General features: G+C 43.1%; 1 protein-coding gene across 1 annotated transcript in view; it reads left to right on the top strand.

Moving 5' to 3' along the window:
* LOC111834162 (protein shisa-like-1a) overlaps positions 1 to 13,023 on the top strand; it is a 61,670-nt gene extending 48,647 nt beyond the window's left edge. The window contains exon 5 of the mRNA XM_072710284.1: positions 9,981 to 13,023. Coding sequence (XP_072566385.1) covers position 9,981 — 1 coding nt within the window. The 3' untranslated portion in view covers positions 9,982 to 13,023. The remainder of the gene's footprint in view (positions 1 to 9,980) is intronic.
* The last annotated feature ends 4,439 nt before the right edge of the window (positions 13,024 to 17,462 follow it).

Genomic DNA, 17,462 nt, shown 5'->3' with positions numbered 1-17,462 from the left:
GGGCATCGGTCTCGCGAGGGAGAGGGAGTCCACAGGGCGATCCCCAAGGGATCCCATTCAAGTCCTTCCTCCTCCCTGGAGGAAGGAGCGGTAGTCCAACAGTTTGGGACCTCCTCGGGGACAGGGATGAAGGCTGGGGGAACTAGAGGCAGGGCCTCTGATGAGGCTGCAGGCGTGGCGGCAGGCGGTGCAGCCGGAGCAGCGGGCTGGACAGAAGAGCTGAGCTGGACGGAAGAGCCGGGCTGGACGGAAGAGCCGGCCTGGACGGGCAAGACAGGAGAGCCGGGCTGGACCGCGTGCAGAGCGGGCAGAGCGGCGGCCTCAGGCAGGGCCGGCGGGCGTGTGGCCAGCAGGGGGCGCCTCGGCGGGCGCCGCAGTCACGTGGCCTGCAGGGGGCGCCTTGGCGGGTGCTGCAGTCACATGGCCAGCAGGGGGCGCCTCGGCGCACACCACGGGCGTGCGACCAGCAGGGGGCGCCTCTGCGGGCGCCGCAGTCACGTGGCCTGCAGGGGGCGCCTTGGCGGGTGCTGCAGTCACATGGCCAGCAGGGGGCGCCTCGGCGCACACCACGGGCGTGCGACCAGCAGGGGGCGCCTCTGCGCGCACCTCGGGCGTGCGGCCAGCAGGGGGCGCCTCTGCGCGCACCTCGGGCGTAGCGGCGACGGCCGCTGCAGCAGGGGTTGCTGCGGCCAGAGCAGCAGCAGCAGCAGCAGGCGGTGCCGTGGGCAGAGAGGCAGCGGCAGCAGCAGCAGGCGGTGCCACGGGCAGAGCGGCAGAAGCAGCAGCAGGCGGTGCTGCAGGCAGGTCCGGAGTGGGAGCCCGGATGGACGCCGGCCGAGCAAGTGCTGCCCCTTTAAGGGCTTTAGGGACCCGTGGACTTGCTTCTTTTACGGCGCTGATCCCTCTTCCAGGAAAGCGCTCTGGCCGGTAATCACCAGCCTCCAAAGGAGGTAGCTCCTCCTCGTCATGGGGCTCACCGGTAAGAAAGGCGCCCTCCCACGCGGGCATTAGGGAGCAGGCACCTAGGTAGAGCACTGACTCTCCCTCATGCTGCACTCGGCGCGGCTTTCGCCGCTTCCTTCCGGAGCTGGAGGTTTGAGTGGCAGAAGCCGCGTTAAGCTCAGTCGTGCGCTTGGGGAAAGTTGTCTTTCGCTGGGCGGCTGGAGCCTTTGCCGCCTTGCTTAAGACCGGGATGAAGGTAGGTGGTGAGCCGGGGGGCGGTTCCCAGTCGGCATACACCAGGGGGGCCAGCCAAACTGCCGCTCTCTCCCTCTGCAGCAGTAGGTTTCTGCCTACCTCAACTAGCTGCTGCTGCTCACCGGTGTGGAACCTCCTGTGCAGGAAATCCCAACACCTGTCGATCAACCGACGGGCCACTGGATCCTCCTGTAGTTCGAGGAGGTTCGTCCAATGGATGACTTCTTCTTCCATGGGGAGACCCTCCCCAGTAGCGCTGAGCTTATGTGAGAGATTCATCATTCTGTCCAGCCCGCTGCTCCGGCTGATCTCGCCTGCTTTCCGGCTCGCTTGCCCCGGAGCGTGTCACAGGGTATATACAATAGACACAAAAATGATACTGATAAACATTCAGCACTGGACTCTAAAACCGTCTGTTATGTCCGTGTTTATCCAGTGGATCATAAACTAAGCAATGGTTTTCAATTTCAGTTTCTTTCAGATGTTATAAAATAATACATTATATATACACTCACCTAAAGGATTATTAGGAACACCTGTTCAATTTCTCATTAATGCAATTATCTAATCAACCAATCACATGGCAGTTGCTTCAATGCATTTAGGGGTGTGGTCCTGGTCAAGACAATCTCCTGAACTCCAATGCTGTAATGGTGTGGGGGATGTTTTCTTGGCACACTTTAGGCCCCTTAGTGCCAATTGGGTATAGTTTAAATGCCACGGCCTACCTGAGCATTGTTTCTGACCATGTCCATCCCTTTATGACCACCATGTACCCATTCTCTGATGGCTACTTCCAGCAGGATAATGCACCATGTCACAAAGCTCGAATCATTTCAAATTGGTTTCTTGAACATGACAATGAGTTCACAGTCACCGGGATCTCAACCCAATAGAGCATCTTTGGGATGTGGTGGAACGGGAGCTTCGTGCCCTGGATGTGCATCCCACAAATCTCCATCAACTGCAAGATGCTATCCTATCAATATGGGCCAACATTTCTAAAGAATGCTTTCAGCACCTTGTTGAATCAATGCCACGTAGAATTAAGGCAGTTCTGAAGGCGAAAGGGGGTCAAACACCGTATTAGTATGGTGTTCCTAATAATCCTTTAGGTGAGTGTATATCAAAGATGATTAAATATTTCCTGCCATAATATATATATAGGCGCAAGTAGCTTTTCCTCATAAAGGAGATATCAAGACTGTCTGACATTTACATATAAAATTATGACATATCTGAGCAGCCCAGAATATCCTGAAAACAAAAACACACAGCACATGTGGCTAACTCATGTACATAACCTAATAAGAACATAACAATAAGCCTAAAATCAAAGGGATTGAAAAATGCTTATAAATGCATAGAGTCCAAAGAGAAATGCAAAAATTAGCTAAAGCCTTTGTGATAGAGCTGGACAAGTCAGCTGAAATTTATTGATTTTGCTGTGTTTTCCTTTGTAAAAGTTTCAAGTTTGTCATGGATGGATGGATGGACGGACGGATGGATGTATGAATGGATGGGTGGATGGATAGATTTTTTTAGAGAATGTGTCATATCATGGAAAATATATAGTCACAGCAAATATCAATAAAAAAGTTAACTATAAAGAGTAAACTTTAATAGCATACTGTATGCAGCTATTACAAAAATGAAGTTCTTGTATCTTGACAAGCAGTATGAAAAGAAGGAGAAGAAACTGTCATACTCACCAATTGTCCTTCACACCAAAATTTAGTAAAGCCCAGAATCGTCTCCAATCGCTTTTAAGAGCCTGAAGCCAAAAACATAATGTAAGGTTAGATATCAAAACTGACTATACCTCAACATCTGTTTTATATTACAAAAAAATTCAAAATCTGACAACATTCTTTTTCATATTTACATTTTGGATTTTTGATGACTAGGGGGCTGTTTTTTTAATATTTTTATTTCATGTTATTTGTAATGCTTAAAAATAATAGACATGTTAATGGGCAAAACAAGATCACATGCCTTCAGAGATACGCTACAATAATGTAGTGATTATGCACTGTAGTATGACAAATTATGGCCATGTTACTATGCCTGCTTTTTAAAGAGAGAATCTTTCACTAAGAATAGCAACATAACATCATGGAAGGATTATTTAAGGCCATCTGTTCTTAAACTTTGTTTCTCTTTCAGTTTTCACTGATAAAAATAAGTTGGAGATCTGTCAGATCTATCATTTTACAGCTTTTCTCGATTGCTTTGGAACATTTCTCAAATGGCAATGAACATTTGCAAAACAACAAGTGTAATCCACACACCATAATGTCACTTCTGAACAGCAAAACATAATTTCTCATTGTTTCACACAAATTTCCAAATGTTTTAGTACATATATGTAAATGGTTTTGTAAAACTGTGTTGTTGCTGTATTGCCGTTTTGCTATTTTTGACTGAAAGCCGTGTGGCTTTTTTGTTTGCTACTGTACAGTGTCTTGAGATCTGTAAAAATACTTGCAAGTGCTTTCTTTCAACAGTGAACTGTACACACTGTAATATGGAGCTTAGCAAAGTTGAAACGGGTGTCTTTGACATAAATAAGTATCAGTTTGCTAAAGAAGAATGATCGATCAGTGACAATGAGGAAAGTGGGAACCGACTGTCATTCAGAATTGTGGAGTTCAGGAGCATACTTACACTGACATATTGACAATATATCTAAGCATTTTGACTCATGGTTAAAACGATGCTGATTTTACTTTTCAATATGATGGCATTGACTAATTCATTGGTGTTATTATTTGCTTTTGAGCCATGAGTTAATCGTTTTGGGTAAGTTACAGGCTTTTACAGTTAAACCATAGTGTTGTGCTATATGTATGAAGTGTTTTGAGAAATGGTCTTATAGTCTTGTTAAGTATGTTTCATGAAATGTGCCAAAGCAATTGAGAAAAACTGTAATATTTGTTGCCAGTTTTGAAAAATCATAACATATAGTATATTTCTACTGTTCTCTCTCTCTCTCTCTCTCTCTCTCTCTCTGTATGTGTGTGTGTGTGTGTTTCCGTTGGGTGCCTATGGTTTTCATGTTCTCTGCCTGTGCATATTTCTGATTGGTACCCGGCTTTCCTCGCACAGTTAACAAGCATACAGTTAAGTGCAGTAACTGTGTCCCGAGATGGATTGGTGTTCTGTCCATACAGTAGTATTCACTGCTCTGTGCTTCCTGGGCAAGGCTCCAGTCTCACCTACTGCATAAGTAGTAATGAAAGATGAATTGATCTTTTAACATGGGTTTTATTTCACTCACCTTTCCATTCGATTTATCTTGGAACAGTTTTGCATTTAGTTTACTGAACTTAGATGAAATTACAATCTGATTGAGCTCAAAGTTTGCTGTCCATCGGTAGTATTTTCAATCTACTAGTGAAGAGGTGTGAAGTAATCATTTAAAATGAGAGTTTAAATAGTTTAAAATACACAAGTTGTCATGACTAAACCCCAGAATAACACAGACCAATGTGCCCCCCCCCCATGTTGTATTACAGATCCCAGGACTTGTGTTATATTAATCAACACTACATTGCTTTAATTATACCAGAGCTGCAACTCCCATAGGCTTTATTGCTGAGCATGAAGACTCTTGCCCAGTCACTCGGGTTTCCAGTTTCCACAAGTGCTTGTTCCTAATCCCACACACATCAGATCTGATGGACTCGTCCCACTGATGTCTGGGAAAGGGCAGCACCAAATTCTCAAATTAATTTGTGCTTTGTTGCATGTCACACTGCTGCTCTCTGTAAAATCCCTCTGGACTTGCCATTCTTCAAACATAACCATCTCACCTGAAGTTATTACATCTTTCAATATTATTCTCTGTCCTACTTCAAAACATGACATTGTTTGGATACAAGTCTTGTAGGCCTGGGCACCATATAAATAACAAATGAAACATTTTAATTAAAAAATTCAGGATAAACAATAATATCAAACTGTAGCCCCCCACACACATGGCAGCAGCAAGCAGAGCACTTACAACTTTTTATACATAAGAAAAATGTAACATCATGAACAAACAATATACTGTACGGTCAAACAACCAGCACTAAACTTGCTGATGGGGCTGGAGAAGGGTGATATTGATCATCCTTTTGTAGCAAAAGATTTCATTATGATATATAAATGCTGCATACTGTGTAAATGTTTACATACACTGATATCTTTGCATTCAATTCAAGAAGAAGGCTGAACTGAAAAGCAATTCAGAATTTTTTGTTATCTTGCTCTGTGTGTAGCCTAAGGCCACTTCCTCGGCAAAGATGATAATCACTCGTTAGTCACCATCAGATTTTGACACTGAGTTGCTTGTCTCATTTTCAAGTTTTGGTAGAAAAGTGGTTAGAACAGGCCCACTCATTTACCAGAGTGCCATGTATAATTCTTTTCAACGGACTCGAAATTTTGCATCGTCTCCTCAAGTGTCTTCATACTGTAGGAACCAGAATCCTTGGGTTTGACACCAGTGTTTGATGGTTATATGTATTCACATCTACATCCCAAAGAGGGAAATGGCCTGCTTATTCTGGCTACAGTCCTTACCTGCAGTGGCAGATCTACATGGTGGCACAGCTGGCACCCCAGTTTTAAGTGAGGTAATTATTATATAAATCAAACTCAACATAATTAATATTTAAGTTTCAGAAGAGTTTTCCTGACTTAAAGGATGTCAAACATAATCTCCTGAGCTCAGAGTACTGTGTCGGCTAGCCCTCCAGGAAATTATGGTCTATTCTACTTTAGCCTCCTCTCCCCTTCCCGTCCATTAGCTGCAAACCTGTCAGTGAGACAGGTAACGTTAAAAAATTACATTCTTATCATGTAAACATAGTTTACAGGAATCAATAAAGTATGAATTAGTTAATTATGTTGTTTCTCTGCATCCTCTATAGGGTTGGGCGATATATATATATATATATATATATATATATATATATATATATATATATATATATATATATATATATATAAAATATATATAAGGGTGGGCCAACTCCATATATAATATGGAGTTGGCCCACCCTTAACATCTATAACAGCTTCAATTCTTCTGGGAAGGCTGTCCACAAGGTTTAGAAGTATGTTTGTGGGAATTTTTGACCATTCATCCTGGAGAGCATTTGTGAGGTCGGGCACTGATGTTGGACGAGAAGGCCTGGCTTGCAGTCTCTGCTCTAATTCATCCCAAAGGTGTTCTATCGGGTTGAGGTCAGGGCACTGCAGGCCAGTCAAGTTCCTCCACACTAGACTCGCTCAACCCTATCCTTATGGACCTTGCTTTGTGCACTGGTGCACATTCATATTGGAACAGGAAGGGGCCATCCCCAAATTGTTCCTACAAAGTTGGGAACATGAAATTGTCCAAAATGGCTTTGAATGCTGCAGCATTAATAGTTCCTTTCAATGGAACTAAGGGGCCAAGCCCAACCCCTGCAAAACAACCCCACACCAAAATCCCTCCTCCACCAAACTTTCACTTGACACAATACAGTCAGGCAAGTACTGTTCTCCTGGCAATTGCCAAACCCAGACTCGTCCTTCAGATTGCCAGTCAGGGAAGCATGATTTGTCACTCCAGAGAACACATCTCCACTGTTCAAGAGTCCAGTGGCAGTGTGCTTTACACCATTGCATCCGACGCTTTGTATTGCACTTGGTGATGTAAGGCTTGCATGCAGCTGATCGGCCATGGAATCCCATTCCATGAAGTTCTCTACATACTGTTCTTCAGCTAATCTGAAGGCCACACGAAGTTTGGAGGTCTGTAGCTATTGACTCTACAGACAGTTGGTCAGAATTAAACTTAAGCAATAAATGTGGCATAAACAAACTATACCTGTACACCTGAAAGAGTACAGTTTTTCCTTTGCTTTTGTGTTTTTCCCCTCAAATTTTCCTTTAGCATTTCCATGCCAGTCTCTTGCTACCCATGCAAAATCCACCCCTGCCTACTTGTATTTATATTGGAATATCGGTGGTATCCTATAGTCAAGCAATCCTTATAACTAAATAAACGTAGATATTTCTAAAATTCTGTCTTGCCATTTAAACATATTGCAGCACCGGCGGGGTGAATGTCCTAGAATGCCCCATATACAATTGTAAATAGCCTCTGTCTGTAATTGTACATAGCCCTTGTTTTATGGTTGTTGTTAATTGTTGCATTTTCCTATTGTTGCGCATGTGTTTGCCTGTATCTTGGTGTTTACCGTCCGATCCTTGCGTGTACTTAGCTTGTGTAGATCTCCCACCGTTTGTGCACCTTCAGCATCTGACAACTTTGTGTTTCGACTGTGTGTATTTGTTTCGGTGCTCATTGGGTGCCTGTTATAGTCCTGTTAAGGACTGCTAAAAAAGAGCTTGTTTTCCCTGGCAAGCAAGTCTCCTTGTCCTTCTCTGCTCCCATGACGCCTCCATCCGCCTGGCACTATAATATTCTGTACTGAATAATTTAACAAGGGAATACAGTGGTAGTTATTTATCATTAACAAGCAATAGCATCCATTACTTAGTCAGAGAAACCTTTGAAGATCATTCAGTGGACTTTTTCTACGGAAATTTGAATGATACAGACTTGTTATTATTATCTTAATATTCTGCTCATACTGACCAGATTGAATTTCCAGGTTGCAATCAGTAACTACTTTTGACTGAGAGGTTGTGACTGAGAGCTTGTGGCAAGCAGGTTAAACGGTCAGTGTGACATAGATAATATGTGTGGTGCTGGCTCTGAGTGGGTGGGCTTGACCTTTCTGCCAAAGAACTGAGCAAATATTAGGCAGCTCTAAGTATGCATCGCTGATGCATGGAAGCACAGGCTTCATATTGGGCAGCTAGGGGTGATAGACACTCCAATTCTGGCTCAGTATTCATCCAGCACTGCCACCTGTGTATGATCAGATGGGTCACAGATCAGGGCCCATGACACTGCACCTGTCACCCAAAACAACCTGTTTGGTCCATGTCACAGTCAAACTTCACTTTCCCTCTCCAAATTGTAAATGAGATCATAGCTCTCTTCAATGGCCTTTTGCTAGATGAGTTTAGCCAAAAGTGTTCCGGTTCTTAAAAGAAGGACTAGACTCCTCAGTAAACATATTTCACAGCTGAAATATTTTTCAAGTGTGTTACAAGGCTGCAGGGAAAGGCTTTCAGACAGAAACACACAAGCTGCTTTGTGTTTTCTCTGGCATCTGTTTATACTGTACTCAAGTGACTTTCATATGCCATTTACAGTGTAGAGAAATATTTATTCACTGATCTCTTTCATATTATCTGAAATGTTATTTTACTAATGACCTACCGCTCACATATTAACATTTTCCTGTACAATTTTCTCAGAACTTATCTTTTAACATATTCTTTCCAAACACAAGCATCTTACAAAACATTATATTCCATCCATCATCCATGCTTCATAATCTCTTATCGAGCTCATTGTTGTAGAGAGCTCAGAGAATTTCTACAACATAGCTCTTAACTAATAACATTTGCATGCACAGAATTATGTATCATTTAATACTGTTTTATTATTTACATTAAAGCATGGAAAAACATGCAGTTAGTTAAACATCAGTAGCAGTTGTCTCTAAAACAGTCTGTTATTAATCCATTTGCTTTTTCACCATTTTCTATTAGAATCTAGTCTCCTGCTGCTTCTTCTCATGTTCAAAAACATGCTGTGCCAGTTAGTTTTACTGCCATGCATTGTCACTAGTTTGCTTATCCCTGTGGGAAGCAATCATATAACAAACAGGAAGTGAATTAAAATAGCAACTGATTGACAGCCCACTGTGGGTTAAAAATTTTTGTTCTTCCATTCACTTCCAGCTACTCAAGAGGTCCTTAATCACTCTTCTTCACTTTACTTCTTTCAGTAGACTGTGTTTAAAGCACTGCATTAAGTTTGATGCATTCAATTCACTGCTTTTAAGCCACTGTCTATCTCTTTAAATGCTTGCTGTTAGATCGAGAAAAAAAATAAAAATACTTAGGTATTGATTTAATTGTATGTTTGTTTACATTTTTATTATCACCTATGATGGGGAAGGTTTAAAAAATGATATATGGAAGACTAATACTTTTAGTTTCCATGTGCTTAATTTACTTATAGCTCATTATATCTGTATTATAACTCACTGCAGAATGCTGTAATGCCTTTTTTTGATACAGGACATGCAGGAGCTTGTGGTTCTTTTAAATTACCGGACTGCCCCAGATCCATAAGATGCCATTTCTTGATTATTAACACAAGGTTTCCCTTTGCTGAGAGTAATTACACAGTATCTGCCAGGGGCCACGTGTCAACCAGGTGCTTCACATTGTCCTTTTCTCATGAAGAAACAGGAAGAAACTTGTCCCTATATGAGAAAGATCCCCAGGCTTCTCGGGGGTGTATTTCCTGGGGAATTGAGGTTGGAGTGGCTGGGTATGACTGTCTGGAGGAGGAGTGGTGATGGGCCCCATAACAGTCCAAAGATCTCCCGCTGTCTAGGCAACATCTGTGTGCAGACACGGAGACACAGCCTATAGCAGCCAGCCTGCCTGCGAAAGCAAGATGCTAGAGAAACTGCAAACCACACGAAAGAGAAGGACCACATCAGCCACATCAAGAGCAGTGGCTGCATGGTGGTTAAACATGCTGAGGTTACGGGTTTGATTTCCTGTGAGATCTGCAGCTGTATAAATTGCAGGTGGCTTTGAGTACAAACAAAAACTACGCAATGATGTGACTTCTGTGATTGTTTTTTTTTCAGAAAAAAGGTCATTTTGAGAAGAATGAAGTTAAGGACAAGAACAAGAAGAACAGCATAGTTGGTCCACCTACTTCTGCACAGCTTATAATCACCCCTCCATCCACTCAATCTAGTCTGTATCAGGGCCTTCTAGTGGTCAGGGCCTGCAGTGCACCTAGTGAACTTGGACCACTTCTGACACTAATTCAATGGGACTGACACATAGAAACCCATAGGAGGACATGGGAAGTTGGGCAAAGAAGACTGGAGGACTCACAAAGTAACCCCACCCCCCCAGCCATAGTTCTTCAGCTGTCCGTGTCATTTGCACTAGTGAGTCTAAGTTTGTAAACTGAAGTATTAGCCCCAGTTATATTGATATCAATAGGTCTTGGGGGAGAGGTCAGAGAATAACATGATAAACTAAATCACAAAATCAAAGTAAACTTTTAAAAGTCCCACCTTATTTTAGTTATTTGTGTACTTTGGAACAAAAAAAAACATTTTAGACCGTGGAGGTGCGTCTGTTCTGGCATTTGTCTCCCAAAGACTTGCTTTTTATAGCCTCTTATAAATATAAGGATTATTTCTTTTACAAACCTGTGCTAGAGTAAAATGTGCTGAGGGTTTCGACCAAAAGGGTCGTTATAGTGTCGGATAGCCGAAGAGAAATTGTGCTAAATGTTGTCTGTGTTGCCGTTGCCGTCTTGTAAGAAAAGTGTGTTTGGATGTGACGGTAAACATTTACTCACTGAGGTTGAGGTTTTTTGCTGTTGAAAAAGTAGCAAAACAAAATGAGTGTGTCAGTAGAAAACATCCGTGAAACAACCCGGATTTATTTTTCGGCTATGAAACCTAAGCTCAGAGAGAATAAAAGTGAGACACAGAGAAATAGATGAAGACATCCCTGGTAATTTAAGAGTCCTGCTCAACAAGCAGAAGTGAGTGCTTGGCATCCTGGGGCAGCTTTCTTCTGAAGTCCACTCACTGATCTCGCCCAGGCTGTCAGTTTTAATGAATGTACCCCTGGCGCTTGCTGCCCAGAGACGAATCAGCATCAAGGGTAACTGTGGGCCCAACTCTAAGGAATGGAGCGCTCCTCTGCAGAGAGGCATTGCCAAGTGAGACTGTGGCCGTGAGCTTGGGGTACCCATCGTGGACGGGGGAACTTTCTAAGGGTGAAGGAAACGCTGGCAGTGTTTAACAAGAAAACCTGAGACTCTGGGCAGCTGGTGGTTCTTCCAGTCACCAGCATCCATGGTCCGGGTTAAAAGGCAGTAGTTATTTACTGCAGAACAGGTGGGCCGTGAACCACTTATGCCACCATGAAACACATAATGGTTGCCGAGCTTATCATATCAGGGAGAACCTGCGGCATGTCTGATGTTCACAGCACTTGAAGGTGAGATCACAGCTTTTTCTTCCAGGCTTTTTTGGGGCCTGACACGTTTCTGACAGAAATGTCTACTGCGTTTCCATGTGACAGACAACAGAACCAGTGGGGTGCAGAAGATATTTAGGAGAGCCACATGTCACCCTCAGATGTCCACTGGCAAGCAGCTGCTGGGATGATGTTAACAGCTCCTATCCACGACTAGGTTCATTCACATGTTGACCGCAGGCAGGCAGGGCCATTGCATTGGCATGTCACATGACCAATGGCACATTGATACTTATGTGGATAAGAAGCTAGTCAGGTGTATCACAGCAGAACCAAGCTAAATGAATTGTGGCAGAAATGTTTTACATGGGCTGCAATAGTAACTATTTAGAGATATCACTACAATAGCATCTGCTGTCTTTGAGCTCCTTAGCGCCGTCCCATCTGGTACGAGTGCAGTATCTGGGTGCCTGCTGACTAACTGAAGGGCTGTTCCCAGTTCTGGCTCTGATTCAAATCCGCCTCACCACCAGCAATAATGCGAAGATTGTGGACCCAAAGTCCTCCTTGTACTTTGGCAGTCATTAACACAGTCTGAATATTTGTAACTTTCCCCAATCCTTTGGAACCCTTTTACCAAGTTACCGTGTTGAGGAATGGTAACCCACTTCAGATTAATATGGGCCTCAGATTAATATGGGTCCTCACCACGAGGAAACAGCACAGGAGGCAAAGGGGGTTTAAAAGCTGCTGGCAAAGGTATTTAATTGTTTCAGAGGAGGCGTGAATGCTGGAGAGCAGAGAAGGCCTGGCGTAGAGTGCTGTGTGGACTGTGCTGCTCATGAATGGAGTTTTGGGGTGGAATGATACAGTATGTCAGTCATACATAAACCTGGCAACATGGCCACATGTGTGCTCCCTAATGACTTCATCATTCCCCGAACTTCTGGAAGAGGTGGGATGTTTGACAATGCAAACCGCTCCAAAATCCAAAAAGGTTTATTTCAGTTGACCAAATCGACCATTTACCCAGTACAGAGTTCATACATCTTTTTTTAAATTTTTTTTTAAAATGTAATTTAAATGATCTAATAAAAATAAGGAACACTGGGAGTATTTGTTGTGTAAGTACCTTTTCAGTTGTATGTCTGTACATTCATCCCCCCAAAGGGGTTCTGGTGTGACCCTCATCAACAGGGTTAGAGTTAGTAATGTGGACATTGCATACTGTGTCACGCAGGGCACATGGAGGTCAGGTGGGTAAAGTGTCACCCAACAGAACACACACGCACATGTATGGACTCTCATTTTAGATCCTCTGAAATGTTAACGACTGAATAAATTTCCATCAACGTGCATTAGAGACGGCGGGTCGTTGTAGCTATCCGGATTGTCCGTGACTCCTTTGAGGTTACGTCTGGTGGACAGAGCCGTCCCTGGTGTGCAGCAGGAAAAGGGTCTTCAGCCACAAAGCTGCCATGGTAACAGTTGCCTTACAGTAATCTGCACCTGCTCTCAGAAGCTTTGTACAGTATATCAATACAGGGGTTGGTGTTCATACATATCTAATTTTGTGTGTTTTATTACTAGATAGAATGTACAGTTTGAGTCAAATTGTAATTGCAATAGTTAACTTTGTACTGTTACAACAGAGAGAAATAAAGATCTATCTTTTCCAGTGTGTTACCCTTGGTTGCTTGTCTTTGTACTTTCTAATAATACTGCTGAACACTCAGAAAAAAAGTCCAGATTCCCACACAAATAAATTACCATACACATATTCTATGCTATTTTCAGAAAGCAAAAATTTATGTCATGCATAATGACACCCTACATATCAATTTAGCATCTGCTGCACATGGAGAAAATCCAAGATAATTTGCTGTATATTTAGAGTCACTGTTAGATGACAAATATAGCTTTAATGTACAAACTGTCAGCATGATGAATATTTGCATAAGTGGACTTGCACACCAGCCATAGGCACCCAAAGCGTGGCTGCAGATCCAAATGTGTCGCCAAAGCTAGAATCTGTATTCCACTCACAGCAACCCATCTCTTTAAAGTCTATCTGGATGGATTAGCTCACCTTCATGGGATGATCAAGGAGGATGCACTTTTCCCAAAGGAGCAGCGGCATTCCAGCATGTGCCAGTCTGGTGTTGGCTGCAAAGCAAGAGCTCAAGGTTTCAAAAAGATGTTGCTCAGGACACCCAAAAGAGGGTGATGGTGGCTCCAAGATGGATGGAATCCATCACAAAAACCACAGGGTCATTGTTACGATAACAATAACTCTTAAGATCACACCCTCTCAGGGCGCCTCTCAAAGCTAGTTTACAGGAAACTGGGCAACTCCATTTGGAAAAGCTAGGACCTGTAGCTTAACCAGCTGCAGCGGTCTTACCATGCAGCCCAGTCTGTCTGTAATAACCCTCTGGAATTACAGGGTTGGATGAACACACTCGAGATAAGGAGTCAGACATGAGTAAATCATGAAATTTGGGAAATACTTGAAGTCAAGCTTCCTCATCATACATCACAGTATTGGGAAGCAAAACTCTTCACATAAAACAATGGATAACTTTCTCTAAATTTCTAAAGCTTACAGTGCTCATACATTTTCTCAAAGTTTATCCCATGGACTGTGTGACTTTTGGAAATTTGCTCTTCAATTTGAGCCCCATTATGGTTAATCTACTTACTGGGTGATATTTGTGGAACAGGGGTCACCAACATGGTGCCTGTGGGCACCAGGATGCCCCCAAGGACCACATGAGTCGCCCACGGACCTGTTCTAAAAATAGCACAACTCACCAGTGAGCAGCGTGTAAAATTTAATTTTATCCTGCTGCTACTCTTCTTCAATCACATTTGCATTTATATAGATTTGAAAATGACAATATCTAAAAAAAGCATATAAAACATGTTTATTATAAATGAAGTTTAGATAAGTTTAGGAGGGCGTTTCAAACTGGTAGCCCTTTGTATGGCTGAGTACCTGTGAAGTAGATCTCAGTTTCAAAAAGGTAGGTCACCCCTTTTGTAGAAAATACAGCAACTGACTGCAATATGTGTACAGTGACCTAGAAATGCATGTGTACAGCCACCCCATTATAATCCCCCAACTCCTAATTTTACAATTGTGTTTAATGTGTGTACCCATTAGCACTTTCTCCATATGTCTGGGATGCCAGTTCATTACAGGAAGCCCTATGGGCAATTCAGAGATATCAGTTAGCTGAACTGCATGTTTTTGGGCTGAGGGAGGATTATATAGATTTGGATTTGAACCGCAAAAGCCATAGTTGTGAGGCTGTGAGGTTGATAGTGCTCTTCACTATCCTGTCCTCTTTAAGAACATTATTAATAAATTGCCTTTCTGAGTATTTCAATCCATTCTTCTGACAGAAGCTAAATCGAGGATTGTATCTGCATTACTTAAAACATTTATCTACAGTAAGTGGTGTCTATTCTCCACCATATATTCACACTCCCCTCCGACCCCCCCACCCCTGAACCCTTTCTAAACGTGCCATCCACGTCAGGCCAGCCAATTTAGGCAAAATATTTTCATACCATTGCAGAGTTGAAGCAAAATGACTGGAATGTGCAGCTACAAAAAAAAGGGAGGGGGGGTGGTTGGGAAATAAGGGCTATGGCTATGTTATTAGAATGTTGTATGGTGGGTGACAATTCAGGAATAAAAAAGTCTATTTCACCTTCTATCTTACCTACTTTGCCACCATCTGTCACCCATAACAATTTCCAACAGAGAAACCTCATTAAAGTGAAAGAATTTAAAAGCTAAAGCCATGATGGCAGCCAAGTGAAACAATGCAGCTGATGGATAGAGGACAAAATCCAAAGTGATGCCCCTCTTCCATTAACGTGTCGAGGTAAAACAAACTGCTCCTACTCTGCTTCTGCTGCCACTCCGATAAGGAACCTGTAGCAAGACTGCATGCAGACTGAAGGGCTCCTATGTTTAATGCTCAGTCTGTGTATGGCATGGCTGACTTGTTTCACAGCAAAATTATAATTACGTGCAGCATTCAGAGTTGTGGCATTTTCACCTATCTTCCCTCAGAACATTATGTGAATCCACTGAATGTGGGTGAAGCAGAGTCTCAATTCACCAAGGCTGTGAGGACTTCTGAATCCATCCATCCATCCATGTACCTGGAGCAGGAGCAGGGCGGCCACTACACTCCTGGTCGTAACAGACACTAAGATGCAGTACAAGAATGAAATAAAAACCCATTAAAGACAAAACAGCAGATTTGCTAGAGAATGTAGGCAGTGAATTTGGAAATGGCCACCACTGTCATACACCATCTGGCCTATAAAAGTCTGAGCAGAAGCACAGCTGCCGAAAACAGCGAAAAGGGAGAGGAGGCACCAAAGACCATGGTTCAGATCACTGTTAACTACAGACCGAGGGACTAAGTAAAGCTGGCAGCATAAAATGAACCAGTTTACCTCAGCGAGAACAAAACCATGTTAAGCAAAGATTCAGAACTCACTGGTACTGCCTTGTCGCTACAATGCAGAAGGAAACCACTTATATACAAAGCTAAGATGCAGAGACAAGTCTCACAGTGCCAACCCTGAGATAAAACAGGCAATACCAATAGCTAAGTGCCTAGCTAAGTTTGTTGACGAAAACCAGTAATATGGCACCACGACCAGCCAGCCAAATTGCAGTCCATTCCACCAACATGGAAGCTGAAATGTACAACCAGATAACCATCATCCGACTATACAGTATATAACGCAAAAAAATCCACCCTGTAATTAAGGTGCCTCTGAATCATCAAATCCAGTATGAAAGCCAATTAGGGGGGAACCTAATTTGCTACACATGCATCCATCCATCCTCCATACCTACATAGGGTTACGGTAACTCCTGTACCTTTCTCTAAAACAACTGCATGGATATTGGCCCTTGTGCAATTTCATGTGCTTGTTATAATATTGACTGAAAACAGATTTCCCATTTAGCACACTCCCTGATTAGGGAATACCATAAACAGCACTGTGCACAACAGGACTCACGCCGCTAATGCGTTTAAGAATCACGTGAAATCATTCCCAAGGAGGCATGACCAGAAACAGTGTCTGCTAAAGTAAATCCAGATACATATTAAGCAGGACCAAAAGCTGAGCATTTTAATGAAATGAGGCCTGATTCCAGAGGCTCAGTGCAGAGGCATGGACTGCAGAACTGGGGGAACCACCAGGGCCTAATCCCGGGAAACATTTGGAGCTTCATTAAGAATACAGTGATAAGCAATCATGAAAAAAAATATCTACAAAAAATGTAAAGCAAATCTATAAGACTTTATTAACAAAAGCCTGAGTTATGTCCATGTTTTTTGAAACAATAATGTGATTTATTGTTGAGACAAACGGTATTGGTTAATCACTGAGTGCTGCGATTTGAAATCTACCAACAAACTGTATTTTTAGGATATATATTAAAGGTTATCATTAACCAAATGGCAGCATGCATCCTGTACGCCTGACCCTCCTGTCTTCTCCCTGATGTGGCCCTGATCTTACCCCTCATTAGTCCTTGTATTTAAGTATTTGTTTGTCTCGTCATCCCCAATCCAGTCATTACTGTTGAACCTTCCTGTTGCATGTGTCCTTCCCTGTTTCCAGTCTACCTGGTTTGGATTATTTTGAGACTTCATTTAGTTCAATAAACCCCTTTTGTTTCACCACAGCACCTGCCCTTGAGTCTTTCATCCCTCAAATATTGACAGAATGACTGGACCCCCAAAGAAACCTAGTGGCTATTACCTCAGTCCCGGCTTTCTGGCTTCCCTGCATCCTGCAGACAACATTCTGTGTTCTCTGGATCCAGAGACTAGCGAGGTTAACAGAGCCATAGGATCCACTGGAGCCACTCCACCTACAAGTCGAGGATTTCTTCTCCCTCCTGGATGCACACCTTGTGTGGACGGTGCCTGAGGCCAAAGCGCTCTTCATGCAGGCAGGGGAGATAATGGCGGGACTCCCCAGGAGGCAGCCAATACAACCCCCTTGAACCCCTAAAATGGCTGGAGACCCCAACACCATAGTGCTCAGTACCCCCTGTGATGTTTCCGTCTCTGTCT

The sequence above is a fragment of the Paramormyrops kingsleyae genome, chromosome 3 (assembly GCF_048594095.1).
Source record: "Paramormyrops kingsleyae isolate MSU_618 chromosome 3, PKINGS_0.4, whole genome shotgun sequence".
NCBI classification, from domain to species: domain Eukaryota; kingdom Metazoa; phylum Chordata; class Actinopteri; order Osteoglossiformes; family Mormyridae; genus Paramormyrops; species Paramormyrops kingsleyae.
Note: the sequence above shows the minus strand (reverse complement) of the source record. Positions and strands in the feature narration are given on the sequence as shown.